The sequence below is a fragment of the Coregonus lavaretus genome, assembly GCF_964263955.1.
Source record: "Coregonus lavaretus genome assembly, chromosome: 5".
In the NCBI taxonomy this organism is placed as follows: domain Eukaryota; kingdom Metazoa; phylum Chordata; class Actinopteri; order Salmoniformes; family Salmonidae; genus Coregonus; species Coregonus lavaretus.
Genome location: NC_139992.1, coordinates 33,115,509 through 33,141,469, shown reverse-complemented (window position 1 = coordinate 33,141,469; position 25,961 = coordinate 33,115,509). Strand labels below are relative to the sequence as shown.

General features: G+C 42.2%; 1 protein-coding gene across 1 annotated transcript in view; it reads left to right on the top strand.

Annotated features, from left to right (window-relative positions):
• The window catches only part of LOC311129664 (E3 ubiquitin-protein ligase MYCBP2-like), a 319,573-nt gene that overhangs the window by 89,184 nt on the left and 204,428 nt on the right, over window positions 1-25,961 (top strand). The window contains exons 11-15 of the mRNA XM_084162035.1: window positions 1,550-1,626; window positions 19,047-19,251; window positions 24,761-24,925; window positions 25,266-25,424; window positions 25,673-25,877. Coding sequence (XP_084018161.1) covers window positions 1,550-1,626; window positions 19,047-19,251; window positions 24,761-24,925; window positions 25,266-25,424; window positions 25,673-25,877 — 811 coding nt within the window. The remainder of the gene's footprint in view (window positions 1-1,549; window positions 1,627-19,046; window positions 19,252-24,760; window positions 24,926-25,265; window positions 25,425-25,672; window positions 25,878-25,961) is intronic.

Here is a 25,961-nt window from a genome sequence, read left to right as displayed (position 1 = left end):
AATGGAAGAAATGCAAACCATGATAACGTTCTATTCATTCTATTCCAGGGATTGCAATGCACCGGTCTCCACGTGTGCGTTTCTGTAATATCTTTTTGGGATTGTGAATTTGTGTGTTTCGCATATACAGTACCAGTCAAAAGTCAAGGGTTTTTCTTTATTACAAATCCAAATATGTTATATTTTAGATTCTTCAAAGTAGCCACCCTTTGCCTTGATGACAGCTTTGCACACACTTGGCATTCTCTCAACCAGCTTCACCTGGAATGCTTTTCCAACAGTCTTGAAGGAGTTCCCACATATGCTAAGCACTTCATCCCAAACCATCTCAATTGGGTTGAGGTCGGGTGATTGTGGAGGCCAGGTTATCTGATGCAGCACTCCATCGCTCTCCTTCTTGGTCAAATAGCCCTTACACAGCCTGGAGGTGTGTTGGGTCATTGTCCTATTGAAAAACAAATGATAGTCCCGCTAAGCGCAAACCAGATGGGATGGCATATCGCTGCAGAATGCTGTGGTAGCCATTCTGGTTAAGTGTGCCTTGAATTCTAAATAAATCACAGACAGTGTCACCAGAAAGCACCATCACACCACCTCCTCCATGCTTCGCGGTGGGAACCACACATGTGGAGATCATCCGTTCACCTACTCTGCGTCTCACAAAGACACGGCGGTTGTAACAAAAAATCTCACATTTGGACTCATCAGACCAAAGGACAGATTTCCACCGGTCTAATGTCCATTGCTCGTGTTTCTTGGCCCAAGCAAGTCTCTTCTTGTTATTGGTGTCCTTTAGTAGTGGTTTCTTTACAGCAATTCACACAGTCTCCTCTGAACAGTTGATGTTGATGTGTCTGTTACTTGAACTCTGAAGCATTTATTTGGGATGCAATCGGAGGTGCAGTTAACTTTAATGAACGTATCCTCTGCAGCAGAGGTAACTCTGGGTCTTCCTTTCCTGTGGTGGTCCTCATGAGAGCCAGTTTCATTATAGCACTTGATGGTTTCTGCGACTGCACTTAAAGAAAAGTTATTGACATTTTCCGGATTGACTGTCCTTCATGTCTTAAAGTAATGATGGACTGTCATTTCTCTTTACTTATCTGAGCTGTTCTTGCCATAAAATGGACTTAGTCTTTTACCAAATAGGGCTATCTTTGGTGTACCCACCCCTACCTTGTCACAACACAACTGATTGGCTCAAACACATTATGAAGTTAAGAAATTCCAAAAATTAACTGTTAATTGAAATGCATTCCAGGTGACTACCTCATGAAGCTGGTTGAGAGAATGCCAAGAGTGTGCAAAGCTGTCATCAAGGCAAAGAGTGGCTACTTTGAAGAATCCCACATATTAAATATATTTTGATTTGTTTAACACTTTTTTTGGTTTCTACATGATTCCATATGTTATTTCATAGTTTTGATGTCTTCACTATTATTCTACAATGTAGAAAATAGTAAAAAATGAAGGAAAACCCTTGAATGAGTAGGTGTGTCCAAACCTTTGACTGGTACTGTATATCAAAATGTGTTTTTGTGTTTTCCAGGTACAGGGTTTGACGAGGAGGCAGCATTGCTGGGAGCAGGCAGGGAATTTGCTTTGATGAAAACGGCCTCAGGAAAGGTAAGAACGCCAGAACTGTACAAACTGAGATGCATGTAACTGCAGCATAACATGTTTAATGGAAGTGTGTGTGTGTGTGTTACCGTTGATGTGGGTACAAAGAACATTTAATTCAAGAAGCAGGAAATGGTCATTCTAATCTGCTGTGACCAGCAACACGAGGGCTCTGCTCATTCTGTTCTTCCTCTATATATACACACACGCAAACACACATTCTGCCTCTCACACAAGTCCATTAACCTCCATATGTTAATTGAATGCTCCCTAACACAACAACATCTGCTTGGAGTTAACAACTTTGAGCTATTTCAGTCACGAGACCACCAGTGTATTTACTAAGAACCAAATGGAGGAGAAACGGGGATAGACTAACTTGGAATTGTCCAATAGTTTTCCATTGCAAGCGTTACCCGTTGATAAATATATTGTGTGCACTGCCAATTGTGCCTAATTGCTTAAACAAACACACACACAGACACAGAGCTCGACATTTTTCGTTTGAGCTTTGTTTCTATTGGCATTTTCATAGATATATCCATAATAATGACGTTTATGCATGAATTGCTCTGGCTCAGAAAAAGTTAATTTCTCTTCTGGACACTGTTCACTATGTATGGTACAAGGGAGATCGCAATCCAAAGTGAAAAAAAAAGAGGTCCGACAGGCAGACAGCAATGCTTATATGAACCATTTGCTGTTACAAACCAAATGGTAGCCTAGAAGCGAGGGGAAATAATGACAGATTATTCGGACAGTAACATGAACATGATCTCTTATATAGGCGCAGTGATAATTCATATGGAACTGTAAGCAGGCATAGGTGTGTCTGTGTTGGCGAATACAGCACGGCTTGGAACGCTGCTTGTCTAATCAGCATCCAGGATCCATTTTACCCCCTTTTTTCTCCCAATTTCAATTACGATCTTGTCTCATCGCTGCAACTCCCCAACGGGCTCGGGAGAGGCGAAGGTCAAGTCATGCGTTCTCTGAAACATGACCCGCCAAACCGCACTCCTTAACACCCACCCACTTAACTCAGAAGCCAGCTGCACCAATGTCTCGGAGGAACACTGTTTAACTGACGACCGAAGCTACAAGGAGTCGCTAGAGCACGATGAGCCAAGTAAAGCCCCCCCTGGCCAAACCCTCCCCTAACCGTGACGACGCTGGGCCAATTGTGCGCCGCCCTATGGGACTCCCGGTCACGGCCGGTTGTGACACAGCCTGCGATCGAACCCTGCGCCACTCGGGAGGCCAAACAACCCATTTTCTAATAATAATTAGTGTGATGCTGTGTATAGTGCGCCGGGGCTCTGTGTGTGTGTACTGTGCGTACCTTGTGTGTGTGTCTAGTTTAGTGTGTGTACAGTGGCGTGAAAAAGTATTTGCCCCCTTTCTAATTTTATCTACTTTTGCATATTTTGTATACTGAATGTTATCAGATCTTCAACCAAAACCTAATATTAGATAAAGGGAACCTGAGTGAACAAATATCACAACAATTACAGTACCAGTCATTAGTTTGGACACACCTACTCATTCCAGGGTTTTTCTTTATTTTTATAATAAATCACTATTTTTACTATTTTCAACAACGCTGGTACTGTTACAGTCGTTCAATGTTGCCCAGTTTTCTTGCGTGTCATCAAACACATATATTTTCCCGATGCTAGCCATTCACTTCACTTCCGCGGGTCTTTGATCTGCCGCCTCGTTCTCGTCAGCACTCCCCTCGTAGTCACAAGCTTGCTAGCTGCTGTGCTACAGGGTCAAAATCTAACTCACTTCCTACGAGCTCCATCTGCATTCGTGATGCACACTGTAGGTGATCATCCTCGTCACCATTGTAGTGTCTTAGCTCTTATTACTAATTGATATATTAAGAAAGACTCCAAATACAAATCAAATCAAATTTTATTGGTCACATACACATATTTAGCAGATGTTATTGCGGGTGTAGCGAAATGTTTGTGTTCCTAGCTCCAACAGTGCAGTAGTATCTAACAATTCACAACAATACACAAATCTAAAAGTAAAAGAATGGAATAAATAAAAATAAAAATATTAGGACGAGCATTGTCGGTGGCATTGACTTAAATACAGTAGAATATAATACTATATATACATATGAGATGAGTAAAGCAGTATGTAAACATTATTAAAGTGACTAGTGTTCCATTATTAAAGTGGCCAGTGATTCCATGTCTGTGTATATAGCGCAACAGCCTCTAAGGTGCAGGGTTGAGTAATCGGGTGGTAGCCGGCTAGTGATGGCGTAAGTGAACTGGAGCTTCACATTTACTAAAGCTAGTTAGTACAAGAATAACATAGAGCAACACTGCGCATGACCAAGGGCGCTCCGTTCTTAAAGGGGACATCAGTAATTAACAGAACATAACACCAACTTTATCAATCAGATGGATAGCTAGCAAAATAAGTGGTGTATATTGTATTTTTATTGGCAAATGTAACTTGCAACATGACCTTTAAAGTTACATAGCGTAGCCCTTTACACTTCAAATACAATTTTATTTGTCACATACACGTGTTTAGCGGATGTTATTGCGGTTGTTGCGAAATGCTTGTGCTTCTAGCTCCGACAGTGCAGTAATTTCTACCAAGTAATATCTAACAATTTCACAACATATACCCAATACACACAAATCTAAGTAAGGAATGGAATTTAAGAATACAGTGCTATGAAAAAGTATTTGCCCCCTTTCTAATTTTCTCTACTTTTGCATATTTGTGATACTGAATGTTATCAGATCTTCAACCAAAACATAATATTAGATATAGGGAACATAAGTGAACAAATAACACAACAATTACATATTTATTTCATTTATTTCATAAACAAAGTTATGCAACACCCAATTCCCCTGTGTGAAAAAGTAATTGCCCCCTTACACTCAATAACTGGTTGTGCCACCTTTAGCTGCAATGACTCCAACCAAATGTTTCCTGTAGTTGTTGATCAGTCTCTCATGTCGCTGTGGAGGAATTTTGGCCCACTTCCATGTGAGCTGAAGCTGAAGCGCAGCTGGGTCATGCAGCAAGACAACGATCCAAAACACACAATCAAGTCTACATGAAAATTGCTAAAAAAGCAACAAATTGGAAGTTTTGGAATGGCCTAGTCAAAGTCCAGACCTAATCCCAATTGAGATGTTGTGGCAGGACTTGAAACGAGCAGTTCATGCTTGAAAACCCACACGTCACTGAGTTAAAGCAGTTCTGCATGGAAGAGTGGGCCAAAATGTATCCACAGCGACGTGAGAGACTGATCAACAACTACAGGAAGTATTTGGTTGGAGTCATTGCAGCTAAAGGTGGCACAACCAGTTATTGAGTGTAAGGGGGCAATTACTTTTTCACACAGGGGAATTGGGTGTTGCATAACTTTGTTTATGAAATAAATATGTAATTGTTGTGTTATTTGTTCACTTATGTACCCTTTATCTAATATTAGGTTTTGGTTGAAGATCTGATAACATTCAGTATCACAAATATGTAAAAGTAGAGAAAATTAGAAAGGGGGTAAATACTTTTTCATAGCACTGTATATACATGCATGGACAAGCAATGACAGAGCGGCATGGACTAAGATACAGTAGAATATTATAGAATACAGTATATACATATCAGATGAGTAATGCAATATATGTAAACATTATTAAAGTGACTAGTGTTCCATTTCTTAAAGTGGCCAGTGATTTTCAATAAGCATCAGCAGCCTCTAATGTGCTAGTGATGGCTATTTAACAGTCTGATGGCCTTGAGAAAGAAGCTGTTTTTCCTTCTCTCGGTCCCAGCTTTGATGCACCTGCACTGACCTCGCCTTCTGGATGATAGCGGGGTGAACAGGCAGTGGCTCTAGTGGTTGATGTCCTTGATGATCTTTTTGGCCTTCCTGTGACATCGGGTGCTGTAGGTGTCCTGGAAGGCGGGTAGTTTGCCCCCGGTAATGTGTTTGGCAGACCCTCTGGAGAGCCCTGTGGTTGCGGGCGGTGCAGTTGCCGTACCAGGCGGTGATACAGCCCGACAAGCTGTTCTCAATTGTGCAACTGTAAAAGTTTGAGGGTTTTGGGTGCCAAGACAAATTTCTTCAGCCTCCTGAGGTTGAAGAGGCTCTGTTGCGCCTGTAGTATCGCGTCAATGCTGGTAATTATTGCTGTCAAACAAAGAGTCCGCTTAGGCTGTACTTTGATTATAAGTTTTATTTATATCACAAGATTTCAGCATACGTTTACAGACCCTGCCGGGCTGGAGAACAGTGTCCAAAGATAATGTCTGTTCTAACCTCTTCTTCGCTTTTACCCAGTATATATAATCTTCCCAAGATATGGGTGGCTCCCTCTACTGTCCAATCCCCTGTCTACAACACACACTTCCTGTCTGTTGTATGTGGCGTCACACTAAAACCTTCCCTCTGACACTAAATAAACATCCTTTCAGTTCCACTTAAAAAACATTAACAAAGTCATAATCTTAATACACTACATTCCCCCCTTCGAGACGAACTAAAAGTCTCGAAAACAAAAAGAACAGGATTATGACAAGTAACCATTTATCTTATTGAGTATCTTTAACATTAAACCAAAAACATTTCCCTCTAGAGTGTAAATACCTTTCTATGAAATATGAACAAATGTTTATGAAGTGTGAATACATTACTATGAAATATGAACAAATATTTATGAAGTGTGAATACATTACTATGAAATATGAACAAATCTTTATGGAGTGTGAGAGCGAAAAACTGTCTGGCAGCCTTCGTTCCAAATATCCATCCATCAATCAAGACAGTAAAATTCTCTCACGGTCCCTCTGCCCCAGGCAACCACCTAGGTACTCCAGATCAACTCATAAATCTTTATCAATGCATTTGAAACTATGAAGCAATTAAATACACATGAAAGCCCCAGCAAACAAAATACTATCCAAAATGTCCACTCTAAGGCTGGTCAACCCATCGGACCCTACAGTGGATCTCTATCCCTGCCTAGACTCCCTGTCCCTAAGCATTCACGAAATAAACAAAAACATCTAAGATCCCCACATGTATCCAATAATCATCAAATATCATTCTACAAAATTAATACCTAAGAATATGACACACATTATGTATTACACATGCAAATATGTCTATATTTCATTGCAGACACTGGAATGTAGTCCACTACACTTCATCTCCTCCGTAGTCTCGACTTCCAATGCATTGTTGATGATGGAATCGGAACCTTTCCACACCTTCCTTGTTCCATCTCCTCCAGTCATTGTCCTTTCATATTGTCCTTGTTTGCGTATTTCAATCTCTACATATTCCCCCATATGCTTCTGGAAGAAAAGAAAATACCAAACAGTATCTTTTGCAAAACAACACTTTCAAATTAAAACATCAATATCAACTAAGAATATAAAAAAATATATATAAATGATGTATGAATCACATTATCATATTTCCCCCCTTTGATTCATAACATCATACTAAAATCACACTAATATTGAAATTTTTTTTTGAAAAATGATCAAATAATCAAAAAGGATATTTATCCATCAATACTCCATCCAGTCCCACTTGTCCATCTTCATCCAGATCAGGAACAGTCAACAACGGCATCTGAGTGTTGTCTCCAGGCATCACAACTCCAACCCATCTTAATATCATAGCTTTCGCAAAGGTCAGTAACAAAGTACAAAAGCAAAACATCACACAAAGCGCTATCAGAGCTGCAACTAAAATCTGAACCATCACTGCTCCTACTGGGCCTAACTGATCTTGCAACCAAGTCTTCGCTGACCATCCAGCTCCTTCAGATCTACCAAACGCATCCATTATATTCTTCAACACATCTATAACACTCGTGATATTATCGGAACTATCTGGGATCAAAATATAACAATCATCCCCCGTCAGATTCATAGCCAAACATAAGCCACCTTGTTTTGCTAAAATATAGTCAAGAGCCATGTCATGTTTCAACAGCGTCAGTCTGTGACTTCTTTGAGTATTTGACAGAAGGTTAAACCCTCTTATTGTTTCATTCGCAAACCCCTGCAAAGTATAGGTAATATTATCAATATGATCTGCCAAAAATGTTACACCATACCATGGAAAAAGTCCCAGTCCCCACTTCTCTCCTAGACTTATCCTCCAATGGTAGGCTTCAAGACTATGAAATGTCGCCATGTCTCTTTTCACCCTATTTCCAAACCTAGATTCAGATTTATCTGTGTCCGGTGCTACCCCTCTTCTAATGGTAAAAACCTCATATGGAAGCTTCAACGTTGACATGTAACCACATCCTGTCCATCCATAGGGTAAGAATATATACGCTTTATCACCACAAACCCTCCAAATATCTCTAAAATTCCCAATAGTCACATTGTGAGGCAAAAGCTGATCTTCCACCATCAAAGTCTTGCTGTTCTTACTATCGGGAACAGAAAAAGTAACATTATATTTCCCATCTCTAACCTTATGTTCATGCTTACCCAAAGTCATCCTATAATCATCACAATCTGATATTCCCATGAACATACCCTTTCCATCATATGTTTTATTAGAACAAAAACAACTTTTAGCTTTCACTGCTTTCACCTCCAATGCTTCAGGGTTCGCTGTTACCTGATTTTTCCTTCCCATCTAACAAATTCACATAGGGTAATTCATTTAACCAAGAACACCTAAACCTAGGCTTAAACAAATGTTTTGACAATGACATTATTTTATCTGTTAATGATTGTTGCTGATACAACAGCCATGACAAAGCATAAGATTGACACATACTCGATAGAGGTTGAGCGACCGTCTCTAAAATGGAACCCCACGTCTCTGGTGCTGGAATTCTCAACAGACATGGACCCTCAAGATTCCTCACTGATCTTACAGAATGAGTTAACTGCTGGAACCAAAGATTTCTACCTGCCCATTCATCTTTAATCTTCAAAACAGAAGAATCAAATCCATATGCCTTCCATTTAGTTTCTCTTTTCCCTAACGAGCGGTATTGATCAGATGTATCTTCTGATGTTATGTTGAAATCAAAGAACTCATCTTGTACCTCCATGATATTATCTTGCACTATTTCAGATGAATCTATATTGTTCTCTACCACTATCTGCTGAGTCACTCTTGCTAGATCCTTTAATTTCAGAAAAGTTGTTGTCGGTGTCATACTTCCTACATTTGTTATTGCAGTCGTACCATTAATCCCTTCCAAAGTTACCATTAAAGTAGTTGATTTAGTTGATGTATTAACACCCTTAACTACTTCTAGTGGGAAAGCTACCGATATCCTCTGTGTATTATTTACTGTTGGAGTGGCTACTGTAATATACTTCTCCTGAACTCCTTTGGTGACTGTGGAAGCTTCAACAGACTTCAACTCTTCCATTATAAGCGTAACTTTACGAATTACATAGCCTTTTAACCAATAATTCTTAACCGGAACAAATTTTAATGCTTGCACTAGATAAGTACACATATATTCTCCCTGATCTTCCTCTGTAACATTACGCAAAATAAGTGAACAATCACTCATTGTCACGATCGTCAAACAGAGAGGAGGACCAAGGCGCAGTGTTGAAGGCGAACATATTTATTATATTAATGATCACACGATCAAAACAACAAAACGATGACGTGACAGTCAATGGTAAACACAAACCAAATACGAACAAGAAACCACACCCAATGAATGCCTAACGGCTACCTAAGTATGACTCCCAATCAGAGACAACGAGCTACAGCCGTCTCTGATTGGGAGCCACCCTGGCCAACATAGAATTACAAAACCAGAAAGTGAAACCTAGAACACACATAGACTATACACACCCTGGCTCAACATATTAGAGTCCCCAGAGCCAGGGCGTGACAGTACCCCCCCCTAAAGGCGCGGACTCCGACCGCGCCCACCAAATACCACAGGGGAGGGACCGGGTGGGCACTCCGCTTAGGCGGCGGATCCGGCTCCGGGCCTGATCCCCGCTCCCTCTCCAACCCCCCAAAGTACCCCTGGTCCGGTCTGGCCCCGCTGGCCGGAGCTGGACTGCACACTGGTGGAGCGGATTGCTCTAGCTCCGGCGTGAAGCACCGGACCAGCCACCGGTGGAACAGGCACGGGCCGTGCCGGACTGACGACGCACACCACTGGCTTGGTGTGGGGAGCAGGAGCGGGCCGAGCCGGGCTGTCGAAGCGCACCACTGACTTGGTGCGGGGAGCAGGAACGGGTCGAGCCGGGCTGACGAAGCGCACCACTGACTTGGTGCGGGGAGCAGGAACGGGCCGAGCCGGGCTGACGAAGCGCACCACTGACTTGGTGCGGGGAGCAGGAACGGGCCGAGCCGGGCTGACGAAGCGCACCACTGACTTGGTGCGGGGAGCAGGAACGGGCCGAGCCGGGCTGACGAAGCGCACCACTGACTTGGTGCGGGGAGCAGGAACGGGCCGGACCGTACTGGGGACACACACCACTGGTCCTACGCAGGGATCTGGAATGGGCCGGACCGGACTGGTAACACACCCCAGTACCTCTCGCCGTGCCTCTACACCTTCCACCCCCTCTTCGACCAGTGGCCCCCGTAACCTGGCGGCCTCCTCTGCCAATCCGCTGGGCCGCTCTGCCGCGGTCTCCTGCTGGCCCGTCGTCCACGGCGTTAGCCCCCCCCTAAAAAAATTCTGGGCGTCTCTCCTACCCGTGGACCAGGTCTCCATGTCCCTCGCCAGCCTTTCGCCCTTCTGCCTCAATGTCAAGCCCTTCTCTTCCTCACTCGGCTTGACCCAGTCGAGGAGGCGAAGGAGATCTGCTAGAGATCTCCCTGGCGATGGCTCCTGGACACGCTGCTTGGTCAAGTCTTGGTGGTTTCTTCTGTCACGATCGTCAAACAGAGAGGAGGACCAAGGCGCAGCGTTGAAGGCGAACATATTTATTATATTAATGATCACACGATCAAAACAACAAAACGATGACGTGACCGTCAATGGTAAACACAAACCAAATACGAACAAGAAACCACACCCAATGAATGCCTAACGGCTACCTAAGTATGACTCCCAATCAGAGACAACGAGCTACAGCCGTCTCTGATTGGGAGCCACCCTGGCCAACATAGAATTACAAAACCAGAAAGTGAAACCTAGAACACACATAGACTATACACACCCTGGCTCAACATATTAGAGTCCCCAGAGCCAGGGCGTGACACTCATAACCCTCGTCCCCTTCATATTGTTGTACAAAATATACTTCCTTCGACTAGGGGGCACAGCTTCTACATCTGGTCCTGATAACAATACTTCTTCTCCATAATTATCTCTCCATGTGGGAGGAACGTCCCCTCCCCCACTCCATCTCTCACAGCTACAAGGAAGATGAGCTGTATCACCCATCCTAACCCTAATAACAGTCTTTTCTTCTAAAATTGGTGCTGGAGCTATTGGTTCCCTTGTAATGAAATGCGATATATTTATGGCTTTAATAACTATCAATGTTGAAAGAGTTAAATTGCTTCTCACTGTTGTTATAATAGACTGAAGTGTTGATGTCATTGTTGTTACTTCATCCATTCTCCCTAAGACTCTTAACTCCTTACTTGTATTTCCATCTATCACCACTAGTGTCACTACATTAACTATCAGTCCTAACTCTAATCCATCACTTTCAACCTGTTTATTATAACAAATACATTTATAATCACCTTGATCTTCCTGCTGGGAATTGTAAATATAGATACCCAATCACCCTCAATCTTCTCTTATCATTCAGCAACGCATACTTTCTCAATGCATCTGCTCCTAACAGATCTAAACTCCTACCATATCTATCTTCCCACTAAACTCTAAAATGTCCTTCACCACTGTTCTCTCTCTTACTACTAACTTTGAAACTTAGCTTACTGTCCTAGAGCTCCTTCAACCCTAGTTCTCATAACTTTTTTAATCTAATCTTTTCTCCTAACCTTTAAAAACCTTTTCCACTGATTTATTCACAAAATCTCTTTACCACCAATTTTTAGAATATGTGATTGGGAAGTCCCCACCTGCTTCTGACTTCTTTACACACAGACTTGGCAAACGACTAAACATCCTTTAGCCTAGTTTGAAATCCCTTGGTGTAGGAATGTAACCAAGAATAACAGTCACCCCTTTTAACTTTATTTTTCAGACAGATTGTCTAATAGGCAGTCTAATAGATTATCATCCTTCCTGTGATATTATCTTTTCAAGCAAATATGATTCCAAAAACCCTACTTTTTAAAATATTCTACCAGACAGCCGTCTAGTGTACATCTTATTGTACAGTTCAATTTACACAATGCATCTCTTCCCAACAATGCAATAGGTATATATTCTAATATTAGTATGTCTATTTTAATTTCTCTTTGATTTTTATAGCAGAGCTCAATTGGTTCCTTAAGAGTAATTAGCTGTTTTACTCCCTCAAATCCTATCCTAATTAGTTAATTTTACATAGTGAGATGTTTAACCTCTTTAGGCTCAACACAGATAAAAGCATTTCCTCTATTCACCATCACTTCTCATATTCCTTTGTTTTCACTTCAATTGTTAGATACTTTTCTTCTTCTCCCTAATCGGTGCTATCATCTGACACCCCCCTTCGGATCTTCTAGGCACTCTAGAATCCTTGCACCTTTAAGGGTTCACCTAGAGAACAGGTGATCTTCACTTGCTCCTTTATCTTCCTCAGAAATGTCCTCTGTTGTTTCCTCCTGGCGCATTGCACTCACAGGTAAAGTAACCAACCTGTCCACAATTATAACACTCTTCTGAAAATTGCTGGAAGTGTAGCTGAAACCTTCCTCCTCTTTCTAAGCCTTCTCGTCCTCTTCCTCTCCAATTCTGTGTCTGTCCAGAAACTGGCTGTGGATATGGAACAACTGATACCGCCATTGGTGGCTGATACAATTGCATTTGACCTTGTTCAGTTGAAGCTATGGCAGTGATTGTTGATTTGGTTCACCCTGATTCTTCATAACCAAAGCTTCTCTTCTCCTTCTCCACCAGTTGTATTTGATTGAGTTTTCTGAGAGTTTCTTCGTCCTGTTCTTTCTTGTTGTTGACATCAGGATTCTTCAACAGCTTATATTCTAAGTTCTGTCCTCGAAATATCATCTTCCATCATCTTCTTACTAGTGGCCTTTTTCCTTGGCCTCAATGTATTCTTCTCCTCCAATTCTTGGGATTCTTTTCTCAGCAGTTTTTCTTCTCTTCTGTATCTTCATCTTTATCTTCATCTTTCCGAACCTCATTCTTCTCTTAGTTTCCAGACATCTCGGTTTTTTCTTACTTCTGGAGTTTTGGATTCATTTTTATTGTCATTTCTGCTTGTCCTCTATCTATTATTCGTTCATCTTCATCTCTGATGCAATAATCACCCTCCTGGATGATCACTGGAAGCTGAGGATAAACATCCCTAAGCTCTACTTCCTTCTCATAAGGTGGGGGTCTTTTTGCTGAATCCGTATGTGAGAAAGGTGTACTAACTTCTGCCATTAGTTTTTCTGTCGCCTTTCCTTGTTTCACAATTTTCTCTATACCTTTGTTTATCTTATCGCTGGAATCTTTTATCAGTTTTTGTTTGAGAATGAAGGACAACTTAAGAACACCCAGCTCTCTTTGTCTCTTTTCTTTACGTTGTTCCCTTTTTCCCTTTCTTTTGATCTGCTTTATGAATTGACAGAATCACTTTCATTATGTTGATGACGTCAGGGTTAAGATTCCCTCTACTAGCTATGGTTTGTTCAATGTCAGGCCAACTTTTGTTTCATTTGCCGGATAACCTAGCAATACTTTAGTTAAAGGATTACTATTTTGTACTATATCAACAGGTGTAATTACCTTCATAGCCTTGATGTCGTTTTTCCCCATTGTAACAACCCTTTTATATTCCTTTATTGTGAATGATTTTATACTATATAGCCTATGGCTTCCTCCCTTTAATTATTAATATATATATATATATATATATATATATATATATATATATATATATATATATATATATATATATATATATATATATTAATTATTAATATATATATATTTTTCCCCTCCCAAATCAATCAATAAAAATATGAATATTCAAAAAAATTCATAATTTTTTTTTTTTTTATGACTATTCAAAAATATTTGTTTATTTCTATATCCTATTTTACTAATTTATCAATTAGTGGCTATTTTACCACATCCCATCAGGAAAGTAAATGCAAGTAGTCAACTTCAGAGCAATCCAAAAAATAAAGACTTCTAATCCTACAACACTACAATACCCATAAACCCCCTTGCTTTATAAGCACCCAATTATCTTAACTTTACAGAATAATGTCAGTACTCGATTCCCAACACAACTGTAATCAAACCCACTCATGCACAGAAACCCAAAATGCAATTTTTAATGAATCAGTATTTTGCCAAGTCTCTGTGAAATTGTCATAACATCAAACATCCTGTAGGGGAAGATTTTTCTGTAAACAGAACAGCACCAAAACCTTTTGACTCGATCCTCTGTCGCGTTACCTCTTGTCACGTGATGTACACGTCAGCACCTCCTCTCTTTCTCTCTCTCTCGTCCCATCGCCTCTCATATGACAAAAGAACAGAGAAACAGAAAAAGAATTTAGCAGTCTATGCAGTCACCGAGTCACTTCAACCATTCAATATTCCTCCGTTCACATTCGCTCTAAGAATTAACTCAGGAATCGCATAAATAGCTCTAACATTTTTACTTTATTTACTTATTTAATTACTTTTATTTTTAATCCGTCAACATATCTCTCTCATTTATCAATTCAATAGGTCACAAAAACAGTTTCATCTTTAACCAACAGCCGATGTAACAACTAGAAGATTCCATTCGTGTTCAAATCTCTTCTCTTTGTTCCTTCGTCTGTGTCTCTGTCTCCCCCCCTTGCACCCCAGTGTAACAGAGGAATGACCGATTTACCCCTAAGTCACTCTAGTGTCGTAAAATCCCGTGTTGTAGTTTAGTAAAATCCCACGTGTTGTAGTGTAGTGCCGTAAAATCAAACGTGTCATAATCTCGTGCCGTAAAATCACACGTGTCGTAATCTAATGTAGTAAAATCAAACGCATGCGCAATACATTCGAAAATACGATTTCACCATGGAAGGGAGATTCTCAGTTCTCTCCCCAACCCAAACAGACAGTTAACAGTCCTGCTGTAACTCCGTTTTCCCCTCATAGTCAAACAACATTTAACAGAGCTCACAAAGCATAGAACCTGAATTCTACACACACAAACATAATTTAAGAGGCTTTATTCCATCGCAATGGCCCTCTAAGGTCACATGTTAGCATGCAGCATGTAGCATTAGCATTTAGCATTAGCCTGTATGTACCATGTGGCACTTAACAATGTAACCTGCATTGCGCCTAAATTATTATTTTTCCTTTGTAACTAACTTTATGCTGCCGTGAGTTATGGATATTCTTATGAGAGGTCACATCAGACAAATGCTTCGTCAAACACCAGCTGAGCGGTAACATGCAACAGAATGTATATTCCAGTCTCCAGTTCCCAGAACCGACCTAATACACCTAATGCGTTAGAGGATTTCCGGCCCATCCTATGATGGCCTCGTTTCCGAGGTCTTTCCAGATCCACAATGCCCTAATTGTATACGTATATCTGCCTTGTATATCTGCCTTGTATGCCTTATTCCCTATTCAAGCCTATTCCTTCTCCTTTTGCGCCGTTCACCAATGCAACCAAAATTTTAAATAATTATTACAAACCCTTAGTCGACAGCAACAAAAACACATCAGCACAAACCCAAGTAATTTACACGGTACATCCTTCCAATGCACACTCATAAGCCAGCGAACCAACTAACGCCCCAAATTTGTGAGGAATCTCACCTTATAGCTTGAGCGGGAGTCACCTCGCGACTCACGAATGGAACAAAGGGAAGATGCAGACCGATCTCAGCGGAGCCTCCATTTGTAGTATCGCGTCAATGCTGGTAATTATTGCTGTCAAACAAAGAGTCCGCTTAGGCTGTACTTTGATTATAAGTTTTATTTATATCACAAGATTTCAGCATAAGTTTACAGACCCTGCCGGGCTGGAGAACAGTGTCCAAAGATAATGTCTGTTCTAACCTCTTCTTCGCTTTTACCCAGTATATATAATCTTCCCAAGATATGGGTGGCTCCCTCTACTGTCCAATCCCCTGTCTACAACACACACTTCCTGTCTGTTGTATGTGGCGTCACACTAAAACCTTCCCTCTGACACTAAATAAACATCCTTTCAGTTCCACTTAAAAAACATTAACAAAGTCATAATCTTAATACACTACACGCCTTCTTCACCTCACTGTCTGCGTGGGTGGACCATTTCAGTTTGTCAGTGATGTGTACGCCAAGGCACTTGATGCTTTTCACCTTCTCCACTGCGGTCCCGTCGATGTGGATAGAGGGGTGCACCCTCTGCTGTTTCCTGAAGTCCACGATCATCTCCTTTGATTTGTACCCGTATATGGGTTAAAAATGGCAGATTTGGGCACTAATAAGCGCAAATGGCTGTACAGTAAAATGCTATACATGACGTCAGAGCTCTGGCTCTGCACTTCACATCACTGTATGGGTTTTGACTGAAAGCCATTCTGAACTTGAGTACCCGCTCAAAAAATGATTATTGTCAATCAACAATGACAAACCACCGGGGTCTGACAACTTGGATGGAAAATTACTGAGGATAATAGCGGACGATATTGCCACTCCTATTTGCCATATCTTCAATTTAAGCCTACTAGAAAGTGTGCACCCTCAGGCCTGGAGAGAAGGAAAAGTTATTCCCCTACCTAAGAATAGTAAAGCCCCCTTAACTGGCTCAAATAGCCAACCAATCAGCCTGTTACCAACCTTTAGTAAACTTTTGGAAAAAATGATGTTTGACCAGATACAATGCTATTTTACAGTAAACAAATTGACAACAGACTTTAGGCACACTTATAGGGAAGGACATTCAACAAGCACGACACTGACACAAATGACTGATGATTGGCTGAGAGAAATTTATGATAAAAAGATTGTGAGGGCTGTTTTGTTAGACTTCAGTGCGTCATTTGACATTATCGATCATAGTCTGTTGCTGGAAAAACAAATGTGTTATGGCTTTACACCCCCTGCTAAGTTGTGGATAAAAAGTTACCTGTCTAACAGAACACAGAGGGTGTTCTTTAATGGAAGCCTCTACAACAAAATCCAGGTAGAATTAGGAATTCCCCAGGGCAGCTGTCTAGGCCCCTTACCTTTTTCAATCTTTACTAACGACATGCTTTGAGTAATGCCAGTGTGTCTATTTAAGCGGATGACTCAACACTATACACGTCAGCTACCACAGCGACTGAAATGACAGCAACACTTAACAAAGAGCTGCAGTTAGTTTCAAAATGGGTGGCAAGGAATAAGTTAGTCTTAAATATTTCAAAAACTAAAAGTATTGTATTTGGGACAAATCATTTACTAAACCCTAAACCTCAACTAAATCTTGTAATGAATAATGTGGAAATTGAACATGTTGAGGAGACTAAATTGCTTGGAGTAACCCTGGATTGTAAATTGTCATGGTCAAAACATATTGATACAACAGTAGCTAGGATAGTATGTCTATAATAAAGTGCTGCTCTGCATTCTTACCAGCACTATCAACAAGGCAGGTCCTACAGTTCCTAGTTTTGTCGCACCTGGACTACTGTTCAGTCGTGTGGTCAGGTGCCACAAAGAGGGACTTAGGAGAATTGCAATTGGCTCAGAACAGAACAATTGGCTGGCCCTTAGATGTACACAGAGAGCTAACATTAATACTATGCATGTAAATCTCTCCTGGCTCAAGTGGAGGAGAGATTGACTTCATCGCTACTTGTATTTGTGAGAGGTATTGACATGTTGAATGCACCGAGCTGTCTGTTTGAACTACTGGCACACAGCTCGGACACCCATGCATCCCCCTCAAGACATGCCTCCAGAGGTCTCTTCACAGTCCCCAAGTCAAGAACAGACTATGGGAGGCGCACAGTACTACATAGAGCCATGACTACATGGAACTCTGTTCCACATCAAGTAACTCATGCCAGCAGTAAAATTAGATGAAATAAAATAAAAAAACAGATTAAAAATATACCTTATGGAACAGTGGGGACTGTGAAGCAACACAAACATAGACACATGCATACAAACACACAATAACATACAAACTATACACACATGGTGAAGCTGTTTGAGAGAATGCAAAGAGTGTGCAAAGCTGTCATCAAGGCAAAGGGTGGCTATTTGAAGAATCTCAAATATAACATATATTTTGTTTTGTTTAACACTTTTTTGGTTACTACATGGTTCCATATGTGTTATTTCATAGTTTTGATGTCTTCACTATTATTCTACAATGTAAAACATTGTAAAAAATAAAGAAAAACCCTTGAATGAGTAGGTGTGTCCAAACTTTTGACTGGTGCTGTATGTCATGACAGTGTTATGACCATATTATGACAGGTTATGTTAGCTGTTATGACATATTATGACATGGTTATGACCATGTCATAATGTGTTATGACGCTGGGTATCAAGTAAAGTGTTACCAAAATTGATGTGTGCTTGCTCTAAGTCCTCAACGGCACATCTAGTAGAGCTCAAAAAAGTACCTTATAGTTGAAGACTCTTCTTTGAGTCATAAAAGTGCATTAAAATTGATTTTCCAGAAATAGTCTTGTTACTGAATGTATCCAGAGTATTTTCTGGTTTCTTTATCAACAAATACACAAAAAGTACAGTAAATGTAAAATGCACATAAAATCAACAGTTTGGATTCAGTCGTGTGTCAGGTGAACTGTTATGTCTTCAACTTTGGTCTTATAATTTTCCCATTATCTCCAAATATTTCCCTTTCAATTGCTACAATGGTTGTGCATATGCTTTTCATATTTCTTCTGTAAGAAACATTTCAATTTAGCCCTATCCATATAGGCCAATTCCCACGAGTGTTAAGGTGATTTGGCCCAATTTATTAAAGAGGGTCTGTATTGGCTGATTTCGCCTCAGTTTTCCTCCTCGTCATTAAGAAATTAAACTGAAAAGACGAAATTTGATTCTTGGAGGCGTGCTTTGATGTGGGTGTTTCTTGTGTGTGTCTTCGCACGTGGGATGTGTTCGTACATTCATGGTCAGTGAGGTGTTCTCTCATTTGTGTCTGGAGGTAGTAGTAAGCTAGCCAACTTGAGCCAGTTAGCTTTTGTCCTTGACTGATGTTGTGATATCAGAACACTCCTTTGCAGCCGAAGTGTCCGGTGTGTGACAATGGTAAAGTTAGAGTTTTTCAACCGAAAAAGTTAGTTTATCTCTCTCCCTCTCCACCCTGCCCCTCTCCCTCCTCAGATCTACTACACAGGGAAGTACCAGAGCCTCGGCATCAAGCAAGGTGGTCCGTCGGCAGGTAAATGGGTGGAGCTGCCTGTCACCAAGTCCCCTAAGATCGTCCAGTTCTCGGTGGGCCATGACGGCTCGCATGCCCTGCTGGTGGCCGAGGATGGCAGCGTGTTCTTCACCGGCTCTGCCAGCAAGGGAGAGGACGGAGAGTCCAGTAAGTATGGACGAGAACACACACCTACACAGACGAGAATACGCATGGATGTGGTCCAAGATGGCGCTGAAGGACATTGCTATTTAGTTACTTTTTTTGTGTTCATCTTTACTCTTTTTGTACAGAAAGTTCATACTATTATCACATATGACAGCCAAGCACTTCTGGACATCAGATCGACAGTTAGTAACCTTTCACTTTTACCAACACGTCTCCTGCACCACTAGGGGTGCTAAAACTCTAGACCACTTTTATTCTACCCACAGAAATGCATACAAGGTCCTCCCTTCGGCAAATATGTCATGACTTTATTCTCCTGTTTCCTGTTCACATATAAAAGCTCAAACAGGAAGTACCAGTGATGCGCTCAATAAAGTGGTCCGATGTAGCAGACGCGAGGCTACAATACTATTTTGCTAGTACAGACTGGGATATGTTCTGGAATTCACCCAATAGCATTCAGGAGTTTACCAATTCACTCACAGGCTTCATTAATAAGTGCATAGACAACGTCGTCCCCACAGTGACTATACGAACGTATCCAAACCAAAAACCATGGATTACAGGCAATATCTGCGCTGGGCCAAAGGCTAGAGCTACCACTTACAAGGAACAGGACACGGACATGGACACATGCAAGAAAGCCCACTACGACCTCCGAGACAACAAACATGCAAAAGGACAATATTGGAGGAGGGTGGAATCCTATTACACCGGCTCTGATGCAGGGCTTGCAGACTATCGGATTACAAAGGAAAACCAAGTCGTGAGATGCCCACTGATGCAGAACTCCCAAACAAGCTAAATGCCTTGTATTCCTCAAAGCGGCCATAAAACAATGAGTCTTGCGTGAAAGCCCCTGTTCAAATAACTGTCTGATCTCGCTCTCCGTGGCCAATGTGAGTAAAACTTTTAAACAGGTTAACACTCGCAAGGCCGCCGGGCCAGACGGAATACCAGGGCACGTTCTCAAAGCATGGGAAGACCAGCTGGTGAGTGCAATCTCTCCTTGTTCCAGTCTGTAATCCCAACATGTTTCAAGCTGACCACCATTGTCCCTGTTCCCAAGAACTCTAAGTTAACTTGCCTAAATGACTGTCACCCTGAAAGGCTGGTCATGACACACATCAACACCATCATCCCAAACAGCCTGGATGCACTCCAATTTACATACCGCCCCAACAGATCCACAAATTGCACTTCACACTGCCCTCTCCCATCTGGACAACAGGGGAAATAACAATGTGAGAATGCTATTTACAGACTAAAGCTCAGTGTTCAACACCATAGTTCCCTCCAAGTGCATCACCAAGTTGGGGACCCCGGGACTGAACACCTCCCTCTGCAACTAGATCCTGGGCTTCCTGACAGGCTATCCCCAGGTGGCGAGAGTACGCAACAACACCTCCTCCACGTTGACCCTCAACACGGGGGCCCCTCAGGGGTGTGTGCTTAGTCCCCTCCTGTACTCCCTCTTCACCCACGACTGCATGGCCACGCACGACTCCAACACCATCATCAAGTTTGCTGACAACACAACGTTGGTTGGCCTGATCACCGATGGCGATGAGACAGCCTACAGGGAGGAGGTCGGAGACTTAGCAGTGTGGTGCCAGGACAACAACCTCTCCCTCAACGTCAGTAAGACCAAGGAGCTGATCATGGACTGCAGAAGAAAGAGGGGAGAGCATGCCCCCATCCATATCGCTGTAGTGGAGCGGGTCGAGCCCTTCAAGTTCCTTTGTGTCCACAACACTAAGAACTTAACATGGTCCACACACCCCCGCACAGTTGTGAAGAGGGCACTACAGCACCTCTTCCCCCTCAGGAAGCTGAAAAGATTTGCCATGGGCCCTCGGATCCTCACAAAGTTCTACAGCTGTACCATCGAGAGCATCTTGACTGGCTGCATTATCGCTTGGTATGGCAAATGCACCGCCCTCGACCACAAAGCACTAAAGAGCGTGGTGCGGAAAGCCCAGTACATCAATGGGGCAGAGTTCCCTGCCATCCAGGACCTCTATATCAGGTGGTGTCCGAGGAAGGCCGGAAAAATTGTCAAAGACTCTAGCCACCCAAGTCATAGACTGTTCACTCTGCTACCGTCCGGCAAACAGTACCGGAGCATAGGCTCTCGGACCAACAGGCTCCGAGACAGCTTCTATCCCTAAGCCATAAGTATGCTAAATAGCCATAACAAAATGGTTACCCAGACTATCTGCAATGACCCTATCTTGCACTGACTCGATGCACACTCACAACACTATACACTGAGTCTGCAAAACATGAAGAACACCTTCTTAATATTGAGTTGCACCCCCAGCTTTTGCCCTCAGAACAGCCTCAATTCGTTGGGGCATGGACTCTACAAGATGTCGAAAGCGTTCCACAAGGATGCTGGCCCATGTTGACTCCAATGCACAGTTGTTTCAGGTTGGCTGGAATTCCTTTGGGTGGTGAACCGTTCTTGATACACACGGGAAACTGTTGAGCGTGGTAAAACCCAGCAGCATTGCAAAGGCACTTACATCTTTTGTCTTGCCCATTCACCCTCTGAATGACACACATACACAATCCATGTCTCAAGACTTTAAAATCCTTCTTTAACCTGTCTCCTTCCCTTCATCTACTCAGATTGAAGTGGATTTAACAAGTGAGGGATCATAGCCTTCACCTGGATTCATCTGGTCATGGAAAGAGCAGGTGTTCTTAATGTTTGTACACAGTGTATATATGCACTATATACTCACTCTCTCACACAGAACCCACACACATTGACATACACTACATACGCACGCACACACACACACACACACACACACACACACACACACACACACACACACACACATACAGTGCATTCAGAAAGTATTCAGACCCCTTGACCTTTTCCACATTTTGTTACATTACAGCCTTATTCTAAAATTGATTAAATTGTTTTTTTTTTCCCCTCATCAATCTACACACAGTACCCATAATGACAAAACAAAAACAGGTTTTTAGAAATGTTTGCACATTTATTAAAACTATAAAACTGAAATATCACATTTACGTAAGTATTCAGACCCTTTACTCAGTACTTTGTTGAAGCACATTTGGCAGCGATTACAGCCTTGAGTCTTCTTGGGTATGATGCTACAAGCTTGGCACACCTGTATTAGGGGAGTTTCTCCCATTCTTCTCTGCAGATCCTCTCAAGCTCTGTCAGGTTGGATGGGGAGCGTCGCTGCACAGCTATTTTCAGGTCTCTCAAGAGATGTTCGATCGGGTTCAAGTCCGGACTCTGGCTGTGCCACTCAAGGACATTCAGAGACTTGTCCCGAAGCCACTCCTGCGTTGTCTTGGCTGTGTGCTTAGGGTCGTTGTCCTGTTGGAAGGTGAACCTTCACCCCAGTCTGAGGTCCTGAGCACTCTGGAGCAGGTTTTCATCAAGGATCTCTCTGTACTTTGCTCCGTTCATCTTTCTCTCGATCCTGACTAGTCTCCCAATCCCTGCTGCTGAAAAACATCCCCACAGCATCATTCTGCCACCACCATGCTTCACTGTAGGGATGGTGCCAGGTTTCCTCCAGATGTGACACTTGGCATTCAGGCCAAAGAGTTCAATTTTGGTTTCATCAGACCAGAGAATCCTGTTTCTCATGGTCTGAGTCCTTTAGGAGCCTTTTGGCAAACTCCAAGCTGGCTGTCATATACCTTTTACTGAGGAGTGGCTTCCGTTTGGCCACTACCATAAAAACCTGATTGGTGGAGTGCTGCAGAGATGGTTGCCCTTCTGGAAGGTTCTCCCATCTCCACAGAGGAACTCTGGAGCTCTGTCAGAGTGACCATCGGGTTCTTGGTCACCTCCCTAACCAAGGCCCTTCTCCCCCGATTGCTCAGTTTGGCCAGGCGGACAGATCTAGGAAGAGTCTTGGTGATTCCAAACTTCTTCCATTTAAGAATGATGGAGGCACTATGTTCTTGGGTACCTTCAATGCATCTGATATGTTTTGGTACCCTTCCCCAGATCTGTGCCTCGACACAATCCTGTCTCGGAGCTCTACGGACAATTCCTGTGTGTGCCTTTCCAAATCATGTGCAATCAGTTTAATTTACCACAGGTGGACTCCAATCAAGTTGTAGAAGCATTTCAAGGATGATCAATGGAAACAGGATGCACCTGAGCTAAATTTCGAGTCTCATAGCAAAATGTCTGAATACTTATGTAAATAAGGGATTTCTGTTTATTTTTGTATAAATTTGGGAACATTTCTATAAACCTCTTTTCACTTTGTCTTTATGGGGTATTGTATGTAGACTGAGATGTATATATATTTTTTAATCCATTTTAGAATAAGGCTATAACTTAACAAAATGTTGAAAAAGTAAAGGGGTCTGAATACTTTCCGAATGCACTGTATACCGACACAACACAAATACACATACAGACGCACACACATACTCACACATACACACACACTTTTACACTCGTCATAAGCTGATGCTCTGTTCTTTTATTTTACTCTTATTATTATCTATCCTGATGCTTAGTCACTTTACCCTGCCTTCATGTACATATCTACCACAAATACCTCAGACCCCTGCACATTGATCTGGTACTGGTGCTCCATAGGCCTGGGCTATTGGTAGTGGTACTCAATAGGCTGCAGCAGCTTCCACTTAAACCTCTAGATGCTGTTTTCCATTGTGCCCTTGGATTCATTACTGGTGAAAATAATAGAACACCATTTTGTATTGTATCAAAAGGTAGGTTGGTGATTTACAAAGCGCTCCTGCAGAAACTTCCAATGTATCTTGCTCGTCAAGGTCAAAACATTAGAATACAGTACAAGAGCACAAGATTGGATAGTGCTAGGGTGGCTTCTGATTTGGGGAGAGCTGCTTTTGTTTTTTCTGTTCCACAGATGTGGAATGTGTTGCAGGGAGGGTCAGGCTTGAATGCCTGTTGCCCTTTAGGGAATTTAAAACATTAATGGGGAATGCTCTAAGTGAATATTGTGTTTTATTTTTTATTTTTTATGATCATGTTTTGTAATTTTGTGTTTGTGTTGTGCAGGGCTCATATGAAAAAGAGTCTTGGTCTCAATATGACACCCTGTTCAAATAAAGGTTAATAAAACTCCCTGTATACAGCTCCATTTTATTCTTCTTGTGTTACTATTTTTATGTTGTTGGGGAGGGCTCGTTAGCAAGCATTTCACGGTAATGTCTACACCCTTTGTATTCGGCGCATGTGACAAATAAAATGTGATTATATTTGACACCTACACAGACGAACACACATGGATGAGAACAGATACACAACGCTCTCACACACACACAAAAAACAACAACATTATGTATCTTTTGGTAAGGATGACAGACAGTCTTCAACGAGAAAAGCACTGTATTCAGAATAAACTCCAACCAACTTTGACCTATCACATTGCTATCTCCCACTTCACCAGTGTTGTCTTTTGCATAGAGATTATTCTCTAATGTTTTATCTCTACGGTTTACTCTCCAGCCAAAAGCCGGCGCCAGCCGAAGCCCTACAAGCCCAAGAAGATGATGAAGCTGGAGACCAAGACAGCGGTGAACACGGCCTGCAACAACGGCAGCAGCGGCATTGTCACCAAGGACGGAGAGCTCTACATGTTTGGCAAGGACGCCATCTACAGTGACAGCACCTGTGAGTGGGACAGATACAGGGGAACGGGTTTCTTTTGGGTTGCGTTGGTTAGTGCAAATGTTCACAGCTGATTAACTTGAGTGGGACAGAGAGAGGCTTCATCTGGGTAGTGTTCATTCGTGCAAATGTTCACGAATGTTCAGAAATGAAAAATATTAGACTGAAATATTACATTTTATAAGCCATGTTGGTTTGATAATGGTATTTCATAGCCTGGAAATTCTGACTGAATTCTGCTCTGTTAAGTGGAGCGTAGCATGATTCAGTCGGGATAAGGCTAGGTCTTTTACAGTAGCAATACAGTAGCAATGTTTTCTGCTCTCTCTTGTGCCCCCTCCAGGCCAGGTTTCAGACCTGAAGGGTCACATTGTAACACAGGTAGCCATGGGGAAGGCCCACACCTGTGTCCTGACCAAGAGTGGAGAGGTCTGGACATTTGGGGTCAACAACAAGGGCCAGTGTGGCCGAGAAACAGGGGCAGTGAACCAGGCGGGGAAAGGTAACATGCATGACGGACGCACATACAGTAGGTGCATGCACACACATTCACAGACGCGCACGCACGAGCACACAAATTACCACCCAACGCAAACATACTTTATTATACCATATACACACACAAACACAGACCAAACAACTGTTTTTTTTGCATGTATATTTTCTGTATTTTGCATGTATCACCCACTCGTGACCATGTGTGAAAAATGCACTTGAAATATAATAACATATCTTCTCTACCCCTTGTAGCATTTGGCATGGAGAGTATGGCGACCGCCATGGAAGAGGACCTGGAGGATGAGCTGGAGGAGAAGGAGGAGAAGAGCATGATGTGCCAGTCGGGCATGCACAAGTGGAAACTGGACCAGTGCATGGTGTGCACCGTGTGTGGAGACTGCACCGGCTACGGAGCCAGCTGTGTCAGCAGCGGACGGCCCGACAGAGTACCCGGAGGGTAATGCTGGGCATAAACTACATGACTTCTAAAATCTTAACAACTTGGACATGCTCACATTTCCCGATATCATTGTCACATATC